Source organism: Pelophylax lessonae, assembly GCF_965119305.1.
Source record: "Pelophylax lessonae genome assembly, chromosome: 4".
Lineage (NCBI taxonomy): Eukaryota > Metazoa > Chordata > Amphibia > Anura > Ranidae > Pelophylax > Pelophylax lessonae.
This window is the reverse complement of record NC_138771.1, coordinates 119,978,047-119,992,857: the sequence shown is the minus strand read 5'-3', so window position 1 is coordinate 119,992,857 and position 14,811 is coordinate 119,978,047. Positions and strand designations below refer to the sequence as shown.

General features: G+C 40.9%; 1 protein-coding gene across 2 annotated transcripts; it reads right to left on the bottom strand.

The window, feature by feature from the left end:
* Positions 1–4,126: 4,126 nt before the first annotated feature.
* On the bottom strand, positions 4,127–13,167 carry LOC309553472 (proto-oncogene Mas-like). Of its 2 annotated transcripts, XM_082254677.1 has the most exons (3): positions 13,104–13,122; positions 5,983–6,012; positions 4,127–5,460 (listed from the first exon to the last, which is right to left on the bottom strand). In XM_082254677.1, the coding sequence occupies exon 3, from the start codon at positions 5,385–5,387 to the stop codon at positions 4,440–4,442; it is 948 nt and encodes a 315-aa protein (XP_082110803.1). In that variant the 5' UTR covers positions 5,388–5,460; positions 5,983–6,012; positions 13,104–13,122; the 3' UTR covers positions 4,127–4,439. The 2 variants fall into 2 exon arrangements, with proteins under 2 accessions (XP_082110803.1, XP_082110804.1); XM_082254678.1 differs by lacking the exon at positions 5,983–6,012 and having other exon boundaries at positions 13,104–13,167.
* Positions 13,168–14,811: the final 1,644 nt, after the last annotated feature.

Sequence of the window (14,811 nt, the reverse complement as noted above, 5' to 3'; positions counted from 1 at the left end):
CTTTCACCATTTCTGTTACCAGTCTCTGGACTCATTCTGTTTTATCAATATCTTTCTGTAAGTGAGCTCCCCAGAACTAGTCATAGCTTAACACCAGGGTTTAGATATGGGATATTCCTGGAAAATGAGCTTATCTGGGAATTCGATGCTTAGAAATATAAGAAGCCAGCATGACTGAGTTCCCCAGCAACCATCCCATGTTATTTAGATTTGGGTGATTCATTCTTTAAGTTATGGTGCACATGAAGCTTTATTTTCATTTACAGTATATTTACATTCATAAATGCAAAAGAAATCAGCTTTATTACAAACATTAAATAATAAAAGAAAAAAAAGTTTTAAAGATAATATTGCACAACCAAAGAAATGATACGGTATAAAAAGAGAGTATGACAAAGAGAAAAAAAAAGGATTCATAGTAAAAAAGAAAAAAAAAATCCTTCAAGTTGGGAGGTCGATTTGTTGAATTATTAGAACTTCTGGTGCTACTTTTGCTGCTCTTGAATACTGTCCAAGCAAGGAAGTAAATGGTCATAGCTGGCATGGGTGTCTGTGAGATCTAGTGCCCTGACCATAGGACTCCATATGTCAGAGGCAATGTTATGATATAAAGAGGGATATTGAAACAAAGATTGCTAATATACAGTAGATTACAAGGGGCAAATGTCTACCTTTCTTTGGGCCTTTCATTGTTTTACAAATGGGTGCCAGTACTCAGGGGTGACAAGCCCTCGTCAATGCTACCAACACTCAATACTGCAGCTCTACAGACCATCCAAATGGTTCTTGAACTAACCTCATAGAAGATGAAGTTGTTATCAGGTCTAGTCTCCACTTCATTCTTTCCTATATTGTTATTAATTGTAAACATGGAGGTGGTATTTCTATGTCATGGTTGCTTTTTTGAGATTGGCCTCTGAGCCATAAGTAGACAGTTATTTTCTGATTTATAGTCTAGACCAGTGATGGCAAACCTTGGCACCCCAGAAGTTTTGGAACTACATTTCCCAAAATGCTCAACTACACTGTAGAGTGCAGGAGCATCATGGCAAATGTAGTTCCAAAACATCTGGGGTGCCAAGGTTCGCCATCACTGGTCTAGACAAAGCATATCTGTCCCTGAGCATAGGTATGTAGTACTACAAGAAAAGACACAAGGGGGCGCCATTTAACTGCAATAATAGCAAGTATTTAATGAATAAATGAATAAAACGAACAGACAAAAGCAAACTCACAAAGGTAAAGTCAAGAAAAGCTTATCTGCAACCATATAGGTGGAGTGTGGCAGGTCTGCCTGGTTGTAACAACTTACATTGGGGTTGATTTACTAAAACTGGAGAGTGCAAAATCTGGTGCAGCTGTGCAGAGAAACCAATCAGCTTCCAGGTTTTAGACCACGTTTACATTGGGCTGATTTGGCATGCGGCCTGACATGTCAAATCGCATGTCAAATCGGTGCCTATTGCTGGCAGTGGCAACGTCTGAATCGGTGCCCCGTACCGATTCCCAAAAGTAGTTTCTGAAATTTTGGGGGGCGATTTCAATAGACATCTGTGCAGATGTCTGTCAAATCGCCACTGAAGTCAGACTGAAAATGGCAGTTTGAAATCATGCAAGTTCAGCTGAGCACGCACGGTTTCAAACCCGCCCTCAGTGTGAACCCACACTTATTGTCAACGCTTAATTGAACAAGTTGAAGTTAGAAGCTGATTGGCTACCATGCACAGCTGCACCAGATTTAGTAAATCCCCCCAGTGTGTCTGTCAATGGGGAAGCTGGTGTATGCCGATCCCAGAATTAGGAATAACCAACCTGGAGCACAGGACCCCGGATGTGACGCCACGTGGAGGGCCGGTTGGTTGCCATTGTAGTCCATTGCGGAGTTTCCAATCCATGGAAAAATTGAAGGATTATCCCGGCTGACCTCTCTACAGCTCCATACAGCCTGTCTGACCAGGTCTAATATTGCACTTAGTTGGCGCTCCCTTGTGTCTTTTCTAGAGATTTGTTCCTGTCTCAGGTGGAGCTGCCTATTGAAGCCCTACTTATACTAATTCATGGAACTCTATGAACTTGAGATATAGAATAAATGGATCCGTATATTCTTGGACATTTTTCATGGAATTTCTTTCCACTGCTGGGGCTTTATAGGTGAACAGGGTGTATAATCCCTTTTTTGCGCCATAAATAAACTTTTAAATGTATTCTAGTATTACAATCCCATTTACTTCCCCTACTCCATGACCACTCTACTTTTACTGATTTCTGGACATTTTATGATGACTTGGGGCTAGTATTACAATCCCATTTACTTCCACTACTCCATGACCACTCTACTTTTACTGATTTCTGGTCATTTTATGATGACTCGGGGCTAGTATTACAATCCCATTTACTTCTACTACTCCATGACCACTCTACTTTTACTGATTTCTGGTCTATTTTTGATGACTCGGGGCTAGTATTACAATCCCATTTACTTCTACTACTCCATGACCACTCTACTTTTACTGATTTCCAGACATTTTATGAAGACTTGGGGCTAGTATTACAATCCCATTTACTTCCACTACTCCATGACCACTCTACTTTTACTGATTTCTGGTCATTTTATGATGACTCGGGGCTAGTATTACAATCCCATTTACTTCTACTACTCCATGACCACTCTACTTTTACTGATTTCTGGTCTATTTTTGATGACTCGGGGCTAGTATTACAATCCCATTTACTTCTACTACTCCATGACCACTCTACTTTTACTGATTTCCAGACATTTTATGAAGACTTGGGGCTAGTATTACAATCCCATTTACTTCCACTACTCCATGACCACTCTACTTTTACTGATTTCCGGACATTTTATGATGACTCAGGGCTAGTATTACAATCCCATTTACTTCCACTACTCCATGTCCACTCTACTTTTACTGATTTCCGGACATTTTATGAAGACTTGGGGCTAGTATTACAATCCCATTTACTTCTACTACTCCATGACCACTCTACTTTTACTGATTTCCGGACATTTTATGATGACTCGCGGCTAGTTTTACAATCCCATTTACTTCTACTACTCCATGAACACTCTACTTTTACTGATTTCCGGACATTTTATGATGACTCGGGGCTAGTATTACAATACCATTTACTTCCACTACTCGATGTCCACTCTACTTTTACTGATTTCTGGACATTTTACGATGACTCGGGGCTAGTATTACAATCCCATTTACTTCCACTACTCCATGTCCACTCTACTTTTACTGATTTCCGGACATTTTATGATGACTCGGGGCTAGTATTACAATCCCATTTACTTCCACTACTCCATGTCCACTCTACTTTTACTGATTTCTGGACATTTTATGATGACTCGGGGCTAGTATTACAATCCCATTTACTTCTACTACTCCATGTCCACTCTACTTTTACTGATTTCCGGGCATTTTATGATGACTCAGGGCTAGTATTACAATCCCATTTACTTCCACTACTCCATGATCACTCTACTTTTACTGATTTCTGGACATTTTAAGATGACTCGGGGCTATTATTACAATCCCATTTACTTCCACTACTCCATGACCACTCTACTTTTACTGATTTCTGGTCATTTTATGATGACTCGGGGCTAGTATTACAATCTAATTTGCTTCTACTACTCCATGACCACTCTACTTTTACTGATGTCTGGACATTTTATGATGACTCAGGGCTCCTGCTCTCCATACTTTGTATTTAAGGTCCATCAAACTTAAAAAACAAACTGATTTACTTGAAGGAGTCCTACTTTGAGTATTTTAATCTAGTCCCTTCCTTAATATCCACAGACTCGTTCATTGTGATCAGCTCTTAAACTTAAGTCAAACATTTCAGCAAATGTAAAAATCTGTAGAAGCCAATTTTTTTTTTTTTTAAGACTGCAGAATGTCGACTGAGAAGTGTACCGTCTTGCTTTAGATTGTCTGGGCTTTTTTTGTTCAAGTAAAATGGCAGATAAAGCAGAGTTTTGCAATAGGCACATTAGAGAGGCGTGTGGAGAGTCCAACCTGGAGCATTAACGTTGCGTATCGCAAACTTTTTTTTTTATTTTTCAGTTATATAGTTTAAGTCTATGAGTATCAAAGGTTCCACTGTGTTGAGCAAACTGCGATGTAAGCCGCAGTCATGATCTAGATTTACAGGATAATAATAACCACAAGAAATTCTCACAGGATCAAGCTTCTAAAGAGCCCAGCTTATGGTAATACAGTAATTGTGTTCCAAGCAAAATATTTTTATAAAAGATCATATATCTCTATTACATTCATCTCTTTATCTCTTTTATATTTGTTAATCGAGACAAATAAGGGATTTCTGAGTTCTTGCAGGATTCAGTCCAAAACGTTAAGGGACAATCCTACTAATATTGGCCAGAAACAGACTTTGTTATATCTTTATTTCATGCTAGTGCTATTCCCGAGAGATGACTGTTCAGTGTCATCATCCTTAAACACTCTAGTAAGGGCTGAATTGACTGAACCCCCAAACCTCTTTCTCCTGTGCCTACCCACAAAAAAGTATATGAAAGGATTGGCGCTGCTATTGAACACAGTACAGTATGTACTAGTGAAGAAGAAGGCCAAGGCAGACATTGTGTTTGTAAATGATTGAAAAAAGAGTAAAGACCACAACAATCTTATTGGTGCCACAGAGATGAGAAAAACCATAACAGTTATTATTATGGCGATGTAAATTTTTGGAGGCCTTGATTTTTTAGATGTGGATTTGACAATATAGATTAGGATAAAACTAGACAAGAGCATCAAAGGAATGATGAAAACAAACGTAACAACGGTAGAAAAGACTTGGACTCCAGTGCATTCCTTAGACATGCGTTGAAAGGATTCTGGAGGACAAACAAAATTATCAAGAAGGGAAAAGAGGCCACCCAATAGCCAGATAAAGCCACAGGTGAAGGATGATAAATGCTTGGGCCGGTAACATTTATACCATATGGGGAAAAGGACAGAAAGGCATCTCTCAACACTTATTGAGGTCAGGAAGAGCATACTTGCTGCATATCCAAAGTCATACATCACTTCCAGAGCAAAGATCACTGTTGGACTTTGGGAACGGCGACTCACCATTTGGGAAACCATTAAGAGCATCACAACAGCAACAAAGAGAAGGTAAATGAAGTCAGCGATGGCGAGGTTGAGAATATACACAGTGTACTTTGTCCTCTTTATCTTAAATGAAAGGATCCAGATAACAACTGCATTTCCCAACAATCCAAACAGGCAGAAAAGAGCAGCAAAGCTGGCGACAACGGAATATGTCACTACGAGACTTGAACTTGCTGGGTTGCTGCTGTTTGATGAGATGTTTCCCACTTGGGTCATATTGGCTGGATTTGCAGTAGGGATTCTTCCACAACCAACACGTATGCTTTTCTCTGCTTCAAGGTTGTCAATCCTATAAAAGAAACAAGTTGGTCCATTTATTGATTGAAAAACACACCTAAAGTGCACATATAACCAAAAGTTTTTAATCAGATTTTGATAGAGTAGGTTTGGGTTAAAGTGGTATTAAACACCCAACCTGCAATGAAATATATTGCAGCTTACCAATCATTAGATGTGGTGGCTGCAGTCGTATTTTAGACTGTTTTCACCTGGTGATCTGGCCCATAACACACCTCTTGTACTAGAGTGCCCCCACTCTGGATAGAGGAGAACAGGAGGCACTCGTGGACAGCAGCACTGTCAGCCTGTGAGGAGTGCTAGATGCACTAGCAAATTTAAATACACTAACAAACTGAAGCCAAGCTCCAGCTAATACTTTATAAGCAGTTATAGCAAACAAACATTTTTTTTTAAATTTGGAATAACGATTTTACATAAATAAATAAAAGATGATGATTGTACGCACCCCTGTCTGTGGTAAATAGATACATCTGAAAGAGAGCTTGTTTTTTTTGAAAACCAAAAGACTTACTGGCAGGATGAAGTGAAAATAGAAGAAAGCCTAAGGCCCATTTTACACAGGGGAGTCCGTGGACGGACTCCGTTTATCTCAGCAGGGGATCGATCCGCTGATCCCCACTGAGCAGGCGGATGGCAGCTCTGTCTCTGCGCTGTGTGCGGAGATAGAGCTGTCAGGTCCCCACTGTTCTCTATGGGGGAATCGGATGAGAACGGACTGTCTGTTCATTCTCATTCGATCCCATCCAATCCGATCCGCTGGACGGATGGGAAATAGGGTTTCCATCCGTCCAGATTTGACGGATCAGATCGGATGTCAGAAGACATGTCTCTGCTGACATCCGATGCCCCATAGAGATGCATGGGGCATCCATTTAGATCCGCCTAAAAAACGGACAGATGGATCTGAACAGTCCGCCTGTGTGAAAGGGGCCTTAAAAAGAAAACAAATGCAGCCATCACATCCAAGAATTGGTAAGCTGCAATATAATAAATGTTTGCTTTTGGGTTTATGATTGCCTTAAAACAGATGTCAGTTTTATTTTACTGTTGTATTCTGTTGGGGAGATTTTTCTTTACTTCCTATCTTGGAGAGGCAGCAAGTAGTAAAAAGTGAGAGAATCTACTTCCTAAGCAGGAAGAAGTGTTTCCAATTGGAAGACCCCCCCACTTCTTGTTCCCTTTTTTTTGGCTAAAGCCAAGCTGCAGTTTGTAGAAACATGGAAGTGTTAAAAGTTCCTAACTCAATGCATCTTATGTATGTGGATTTTTTTATTTTGTAGATTGTGTGAAAACACATAAACATATAATGGGTTTTTCTCAGATTAGTAATTATTAATGTTATTAGTTTTTGTTCCTGCACTGATCAAATGTTTTCCATTGATTCAAAACTAAAAATACTAAAATTTTCTATGATACTTAGCACCATCATGTGGCCAAATGTGGTATTTTCCATTTTTAATTGAAAAATATTCAGCCAGCACAGGAAAAGCCCAATAACTAATGTACACCAATAGCAAAATTTTTTAAAATAAATGAACACCTAAAGTTTGCAGAGGTTATTGTTAAAGCAGATCCTGAGCCACTGTGAAGTCAACAAGGTAAAATGAAATAGTGATGTAATAGGAGTCTTCAGGACTGCAGGATAGTACCTAGTATGAAAATCCCCCTTGCTATTACTGAGCAGAAAGAGTTATTTGTAAGGCTGTCTTAGCAGTGTTGATTTATTGCCCTAATTCTGAAATTAACCCTGTATGCCTAATGCAGTCCTCTTCTTTCTGTATAAACATCTCGGAGCATCCACTCAGCTAAAAATTAAAAAACACAGCTGAGGTTTGTAGTTCTGCAAAATAATGCCATAGTTTAAAAATGTATATGTACATTTACATATAAATGTATAATAAGGGATATAGTAATTGTGTGCAGGAGCATTACCAATTACAGTTTGTCATTACATAAAATATTGTGATGGTTGTTAGTATTGCTGCCACAACTTTTTGTCTTTTTTTGCTTTCTCATTTACTGACTACTAGATGATTTATTTTAGTACTTCTACCAGGTGAAAGGTGTGGTGTCCTTTGAAAATTAGAAATATGATCTGGGTATACATTACCCCAGTTTTTCCCTGCAGCCATGGATTTATTTATTTTGGGTCCTTTCACACCCGGCGGACTCCGTTTTGCTCAGCGGGATCGATCCGCTGATCCTCGCTGAGCAGGCAGATGACAGGTCCGTCTCTGCTTACTTTGTAGAGGTGGAGCTGTCAGATCCCCGCTCTCCTCTATGGGAGATCGGATGAAAATGGACCGCCTGTCGGTTTTCATCTGATCCCATCCGATCCAATCCGCCAGACGGATGGAAAATAGGGTTTCCATCTTTGTGGATTTTACGGACAGGATCGGATCGGATATCGGTGGGTGTCATCCGCTGTCCCATAGAGGTGCATGGAGCATCCAATCAGGTCTGCCTGATTGGATCCAGAGTGAAAGGGGCCTATAGCAGTTGCTTGGTAAAAAAAAGTCTGTTCAGCTATTAAGCACAGAACAGTTAGATGGAAAGTGAAGGTTCAAATAATTCCCTGCACTGCTGCCTCCTCCTTACTGGCAAATCTTATCCACAGCATTGGTCCTTAGAAATGTACTGACCAGCCAGACAATTCTCCAACTTGTTTTTGATTTAGGCTCGATTCACGCTATAAACCGCATGTGTACACGCTATAAACCGCATGTGTATCGCACAGGAACCGCGTTGCATCACTTTAACCACTTAAGGACCGCCCACGTACATTTACTGCTGCAGGCCTGCCCTTAAGCGCAAAATCAGGTACCTGTATGTGATTTTGTAAGAAAACTCTAGGGGGCGAGCGCACGTCATGGCTGTTGGCCACCCGCGATCGTTTAGGAGAAGGACAGAATGAAGGCCCCTTGAACCTCCTTTAGGGAAAGGGAGCCTTGACTGCTGGAAGCATGGCGTCACTGTGGGTGTGAACCTAAAAGAGAAGTTAAGTAGCTCCCTTGGGATTGGCTACAATGACCTGAGATGACTGGGTGGAGCCTGAACTCTAGGAAAAGGCTACGCTGGGGCACATCCAACTGGTCTGAGGAGATTCAGCTGTTACAAGATTTCCTCGCCCGTTGTGAAGTTTTGTCACAGCTTTATTGGCGGTTTTGACCTTGCCCAGCAATTGATGTTGCTTTATGGGCTATGCCCTCAAGTTAAATTCTGGGGTCAGTCTAATGTCTGCCTGGCACTGATGGTAAGGACAGGCCTCTTAGACTATATAAGTTTATGTTTTATGGGTGCTCACTGGCATTGTCGGATGCTCTCAGTATAACCATGACTGGCACTGTTGTTTGGTACATTTGGAAAGTTGTTACTTTTGCAAAGTTCAATAAAGCTGTGGCCTTGCCCTATTTCCAACTTAATCAACTTCTGTGTCTTTTTTGGGGGGGGGGGCAAGATATTGGTTTATTAGCTGCTCATAAATGAGCCTATGCTTCTCAGCAGTCACCGCGGTCTTTCTATGTAAACAAGGCAGACCGCCGTTCTGTCAGACAGGAAGAGAGATTGTGTGTTCCTACTATCAAGCGACACAGATCTCTCTCTTCCTGCAGTCAGTCAACTCCCCCTACAGTTAGAAAACACTCCCTAGGAGCACACTTAACCCCTTGATCACCCCTGATGTTAGTGCCAGTGTCATTTATACAGTGACAGGGCATATTTTTAGCTCTGATCACTGTATTGGTGTCACTGGTCCCCAAAAAGTGTCACTTGGTGTCAGCTTTGTCCACGGCAATGTCGCAGTCCCGCTAAAAATCGCTGTCTGCTGCCATCACTAATAAAAACAATTGTAGCACCCTCCTAGATAGGTGCTCTGCCTGCTTATCAGGAGAGTCTGATTGTTAGTTCTGCCTGTTACATGTATCCAGGGTGTGATTCATTTGGTCTGAGGGAGTGTCCCCACTGTATCCAATAGGGGAGTCTGTTGGACAGTGGAGGAAGACTAGCCAATGACACACTGGCTTTTGTGGCAGTCCCAGTGGGAGGGCACCACCGCAATGCATCCTGGAATATGTTATAAAAGCCGGGGGCACATGTGACAGGGTGTCCTTGGGTGGGAAGCTGTCTCTCCTCCTGTCAGCGAGGAAGGTGGTCACAGGCCTATTGAGCCAGAGAGTAGTGCTGAGCCAGGAGGTCCAGGATACTGATAGTGGAGTTGAAGGCAGAGTGACCAGAGGAAAAACAGTGTCCGTGAGTACCCGGGAGCTTGCCAGGGGTCTGCCCAGGAAGAGGACCACTCCAGTGGGGTCAGTGGACAGAAGCTAGCACATACAGCAAGTGAGAAAGGGGGTGCCAGTTAGAACCTGAAGAGTAACCTAAGGAATAGTTCACTTTTCAAATCTTCACTTCAGTGGCAAGGTGAAGCAGCGGCCTTGCTGCTCTCAATACAGTTAGAAGTCCTCAAGATTTGTGCATAGTTGTCAAGTTGGAGTATCCCACTCATCCCTTCTCCCATCCCAATTCTAAATAAAACACAAAAAAAAAACAACATCCCCTGGACTGTTCAAGTACAAAGCGATACGATTTTACAAACTGTTGCTCAGCAGCTCCCAAGGGGGCAGTGCTACACAATAAAAAATATAAAAAGTCCATAAATCTTTCCCGTAGTTTGTAAACGCTATAACTTTTGCGCAAACCAATCAATATACACTTTTTTGGATTTTTTTTTACCAAAAATATGTAGCTGATAAAGAAATTCAATTTTTTTTAAATTTTTTTTTATTGGATGTGTTTTATACCAGAAAGTAAAAAATATTTTCTTTTTTTTCAAAATTGTTGGTCTTTTTTTGTTTAAAGTGCAAAAAATAAAAGCCACAGAGGTGATCAAATACCCCCAAAAGAAAGCTCTATTTGTGGGAAAAATAGGACATCAAATTTATTAGGGTACAGCGTTACACTACCGTGTAATTGTCAGTTAAATCAATGCAGTGCCGTATCGGGAAAAAATGGCCTGGTCATTAAGGGGGTAAAACCATCCGGAGCTGAAGTGGTGAACTGAAATGAATCATATTGGGGTGCTGCTACTGTACATAAGAAAACATCAAATTCCACAGCCAAAGTACACTGTCTGAGGCCGAATGCATACATTGCACTGTTCTGTAACACCTGTTACTTTGTACCGGATCACACATATGCAATGTCAGACATCACATGTGATTCCCAGCGTACTGCTCTGCAAATCACATGCGATGTCTGTGCATTGTAAATTCAGCCATACCATTTCAATTCTTCATCTAACACTGTAAAGCAGGCAGTACCCTCTCCTACCCCCAGCCCTTTTATTCTGCATGCTTCCTTCTCTCACTGTGCTCTGTGCAGCAGGTTGTATGCTCTGATCTTCACTTTCCAATTCTTACCCTGTGGCTCCTTCTCCTCCTTGCTTTGTGATGCACATAGATCCTTCTCATCCTCAGTTGCTTGCATGCTTTGTTATCCTATTATCTATCGACTTTTCAATGGCTGATATACTGCTATTTACTATCTTTTCTAAGTCTGTTGCCTCCTCTCTGTAATCATTCTTCTCCACTTCCATCCATGCCTGTTCATCTCTCTCATCATTTTCTTCCACATCCATCCATGCTCATTCTCTTATATGTGACTTTCCCATCTACAATTTATTGTCAAAAGTATTGGGACGCCTACCTTTACATGCACATGAACTTTAATGGCATCCCAGTCTTAGTCTGTAGGGTTCAATATTGAGTTGGCCCACCCTTTGCAGCTATAACAGCTTCAACTCTTCTGGGAAGGCTGTCCACAAGGTTTAGGAGTGTGTCTATGGGAATGTTTGACCATTCTTCCAGAAGCACATTTGTGAGGCCAGGCGCTGATGTTGGGCGAGAAGGCCTGGCTCACAGTCTCCACTCTAATTCATCCAAAAGGTGTTCCATCGGGTTGAGGTCAGGACTCTGTGCAGGCCAGTTCTTCTACCCCAAACTTGCTCATCCATGTCTTTATGGACATTGTTTGTGCACTGGTGTGCAGTCATGTTGGAGCAGGAAAGGGTCATCCCTAAACTGTTCCAACAAAGTTGGGATAATGAATTTGTCCAAAATTTCTTTGTATGCTGACGCTTTAGGAGTTCCATTCACTGGAACTAAGGGCCCAACTCCTGAAAAACAATGCCACACCATATCCCCCCTTCCACCAAATGATTTGGACCAGTGCACAAAGCAAGGTCCATAAAGACATTTTATATTCCTAACCATCTTCTTCTTCTCCCCTCCCTTATCCCTCCTGGTCCTCCATAGCTTGAGCTCCCAGGCGCTTGCCATCGGAGGAATTCTAAATTCTATACCATTGTTGGTTAAAGGCTTAAAGTTGCACTTTCCCCTGGAATTCTATTTGAGTGCAAGGAGTACCTGGCGTCCGGACCTGTTATCATACAGTTTTGTGTTTTGTCTTGTTTTTTGTTTGTTGTGCACTAGTGTGTCACCTCACTTTTATTATAGCGATAGTTTTTTGCCACAGCCTAGGTATCTTGATTATTTGGAAATTATCTAATCATTAAAGTATACAGTTTTTATTGGAGTATTCCTCTGTCCATTATTTTGTCTACCATATAGTTTCATTTTCCTGTGTCTGTACAGGGCATTTTTTTTTTTTAAGAGGTCAAGCCCAACCTCTGAAAAACAACCCCACACCATAGTCCCCTCTCTACCAAATGATTTTGACCAGTGCACAAAGCAAGGTCCACAAAAACAAGACAAAACACAAAACTGTATGATAACAGGTCCGGACGCCAGGTACTCCTTGCACTCGGATAAAATTCCAGGGGAAAGTGCAGCTTTAAGCCTTTAACCAACAATGATATAGAATTGAGAATTCCTCCGATGGCAAGCCCCTGGGAGCTAAAGCTATGGAGGACCAGGAGGGATAAGGGATGGGAGAAGAAGAAGATGGTTAGGAATATAAAATGTCTTTATGGACCTTGCTTTGTGCACTGGTCCAAATCATTTGGTGGAAGGGGGAATATGGTGTGGCGTTGTTTTTCAGGGGTTGGGCTTGACCCCTTAGTTCCAGTGAATGGAACTCTTAAGGAGTCAGCATACCAAGACATTTTTGACAAATTCATGCTCCCAACATTGTTGGAACAGTTTAGGGATGACCCTTTCCTGCTCCAGCATGACTGCACACCAGTGCACAAACAACGTCTATAAAGACATGGATGAGCACGTTTGGGGTGGAGGAACTTGACTTTCCTGCACAGAGTTCTGACCTTAACCTGATAGAACACGTTTGGGATGAATTACTGTGAGCCAGGCCTTCTAGTCCAACATCAATGCCTGACCTCACAATTGCACTTCTGGAAGAATGGTCAAACATTCCCATAGACACACTCCTAAACCTTGTGGACAGCCTTCCCAGAAGAGTTGAAGCTGTTATAGCTGCAAAGGGTGGACCAACTCAATATTGAACCACTAAGATAGGGCCATTAAAGTTCATGTGTGTGTGTAAAGGCAGACGTCCCAATACTTTTGACAATATAGTGTGTATCCATCTGTTTGTTTGCTGTTTCTGTTTATGCCTGCTGTCCTCTCCACTGTGAGTAATATCTTCCACAAATTGTCTTACCAAATCTGGGAACGTCCTGATGCTTCTTCAGAATTAATCTGCTGTCATGAGCTCCATGGACAAGAAAACTCACTAAAAATAAGAGGGAAATAATTACATAGTCAGTTTACAAAAATATTACTGAATTTATCATTCTTCTTTCAAAACAACACAATTCTGATAGAACAGGTTAAACAAGTACATTACCTGGATATTGATAAATGTGAAGCTGACGTTTTATTGATATGTATAATAAAAACATTCAGTTAAAAAAAATATATATATGTAAAGCTTGGAAAAATATGTAAAGCTTGGAAAAGTTGTACCTCGGACTAAGTCTGGGATGCCATTAAAGTTCATTGTGACCGGTTGACTGTTTCAAAAGTGAAAGCTTTAGCTCATGGATTCTCCTTAATCCTTTTATACTCGTCTCTAAACCATATAGTATTTACCACTTATCCTACTAACCACTATTCTGCCATTTGTTAAGACAGCTTTTGCCAACCTTTTTAACCCAGAAGAAGTCTTGAAATAATGCCCAGGATTCAGGGAACCTCTGCTAAGATTAATGCACCTGGGGCCATTGGGAAAATTCCTCTTGGATTGGTGGTCAGTGGAAAGAATGATCCCCTTACATTGGTGATCAAAATGCCATCCATACAGATACCAATTTAGACCCAGAACTGTGCAGACACCATCAGATGGGATGTTCATCGGCCACAGCTCAAGGAACCTCTAGCAACCTCTGGAAGAAACCTACGGTTCTATGGCAGCCTGGCTGAGAATGGCTGTGTAAGGTGTAGGAGGTTTATTAAACCACATTAACCCCTTAATCATATTATAATAGGCCAGACAGGAGCCCAATTATCCTGGGAGGACGTCATATGACATCCTCCTAGGATCCTGGCTCGCGCACACCCCATGGCCTGCTCTCCGGCGCAATCTGTCTTAATTTGATAAGCTCTGTGATTGGTCACAGTGACCACATGGTACAGACAGTGCCAATCACAGCCCATCTGTACCATGTGATTAGCTGTGCCAATTACAGCTTATCACAATAGTAAACACTGAATAAATAGTTTTCATTCTGAAAAAAAAAAATGATTGTTTATAACAGTATGTGAAAAAAGTGTAAAAAAAAAAAAAATGTAATACAAAATAAAAAAATATAAAAAAATAATTGAATACAAACTATTATTTTTTTTTTCATACTGTCACCAGTCAGTGTTTCCGATCACCGCCACACCAGTTATATGATGGCACTCTACTGCACTGGTGACAGTATGTAAAGAAAAAAAAAAAATTGTGAAACAATAATTGTTTTTTAAAATTTCTTAATTTCCAAAAAATTGTGACAAAAAAATGACAACTTCAAAAAACTCGTCATGCTTCTTACTAAATACTCGTGACTGTCTACTTTCCAAAATGGGGTCATATAGAGGATATTTGTACTGTCCTGGCATTTTGGGCCACAAGAAATGAGATATGCCATCAATACATCAGGATTGAACAATTTTCACATACAGTATATACAATAGTTTGTGGACTCTATAACTTTCCTACAGACTAAATAATATACACTGATTTGGGTTATTGTCACCAAAGAGATGTAGCAGTATACATCTTGGCCTAAATTTATGAAGAAAGATTATTTATTTGCAAAATGTTATTATAGAAATTAGTAGTCTCTACCCTCTTAGATGTTGGATAAATCCTCAGCCCTGATCCA

Excerpts from the sequence above, each read along its gene's own strand:
- LOC309553472 (XM_082254678.1), bottom strand. The coding sequence starts at position 5,387 with ATGACCCAAGTGGGAAACATCTCATCAAACAGCAGCAACCCAGCAAGT.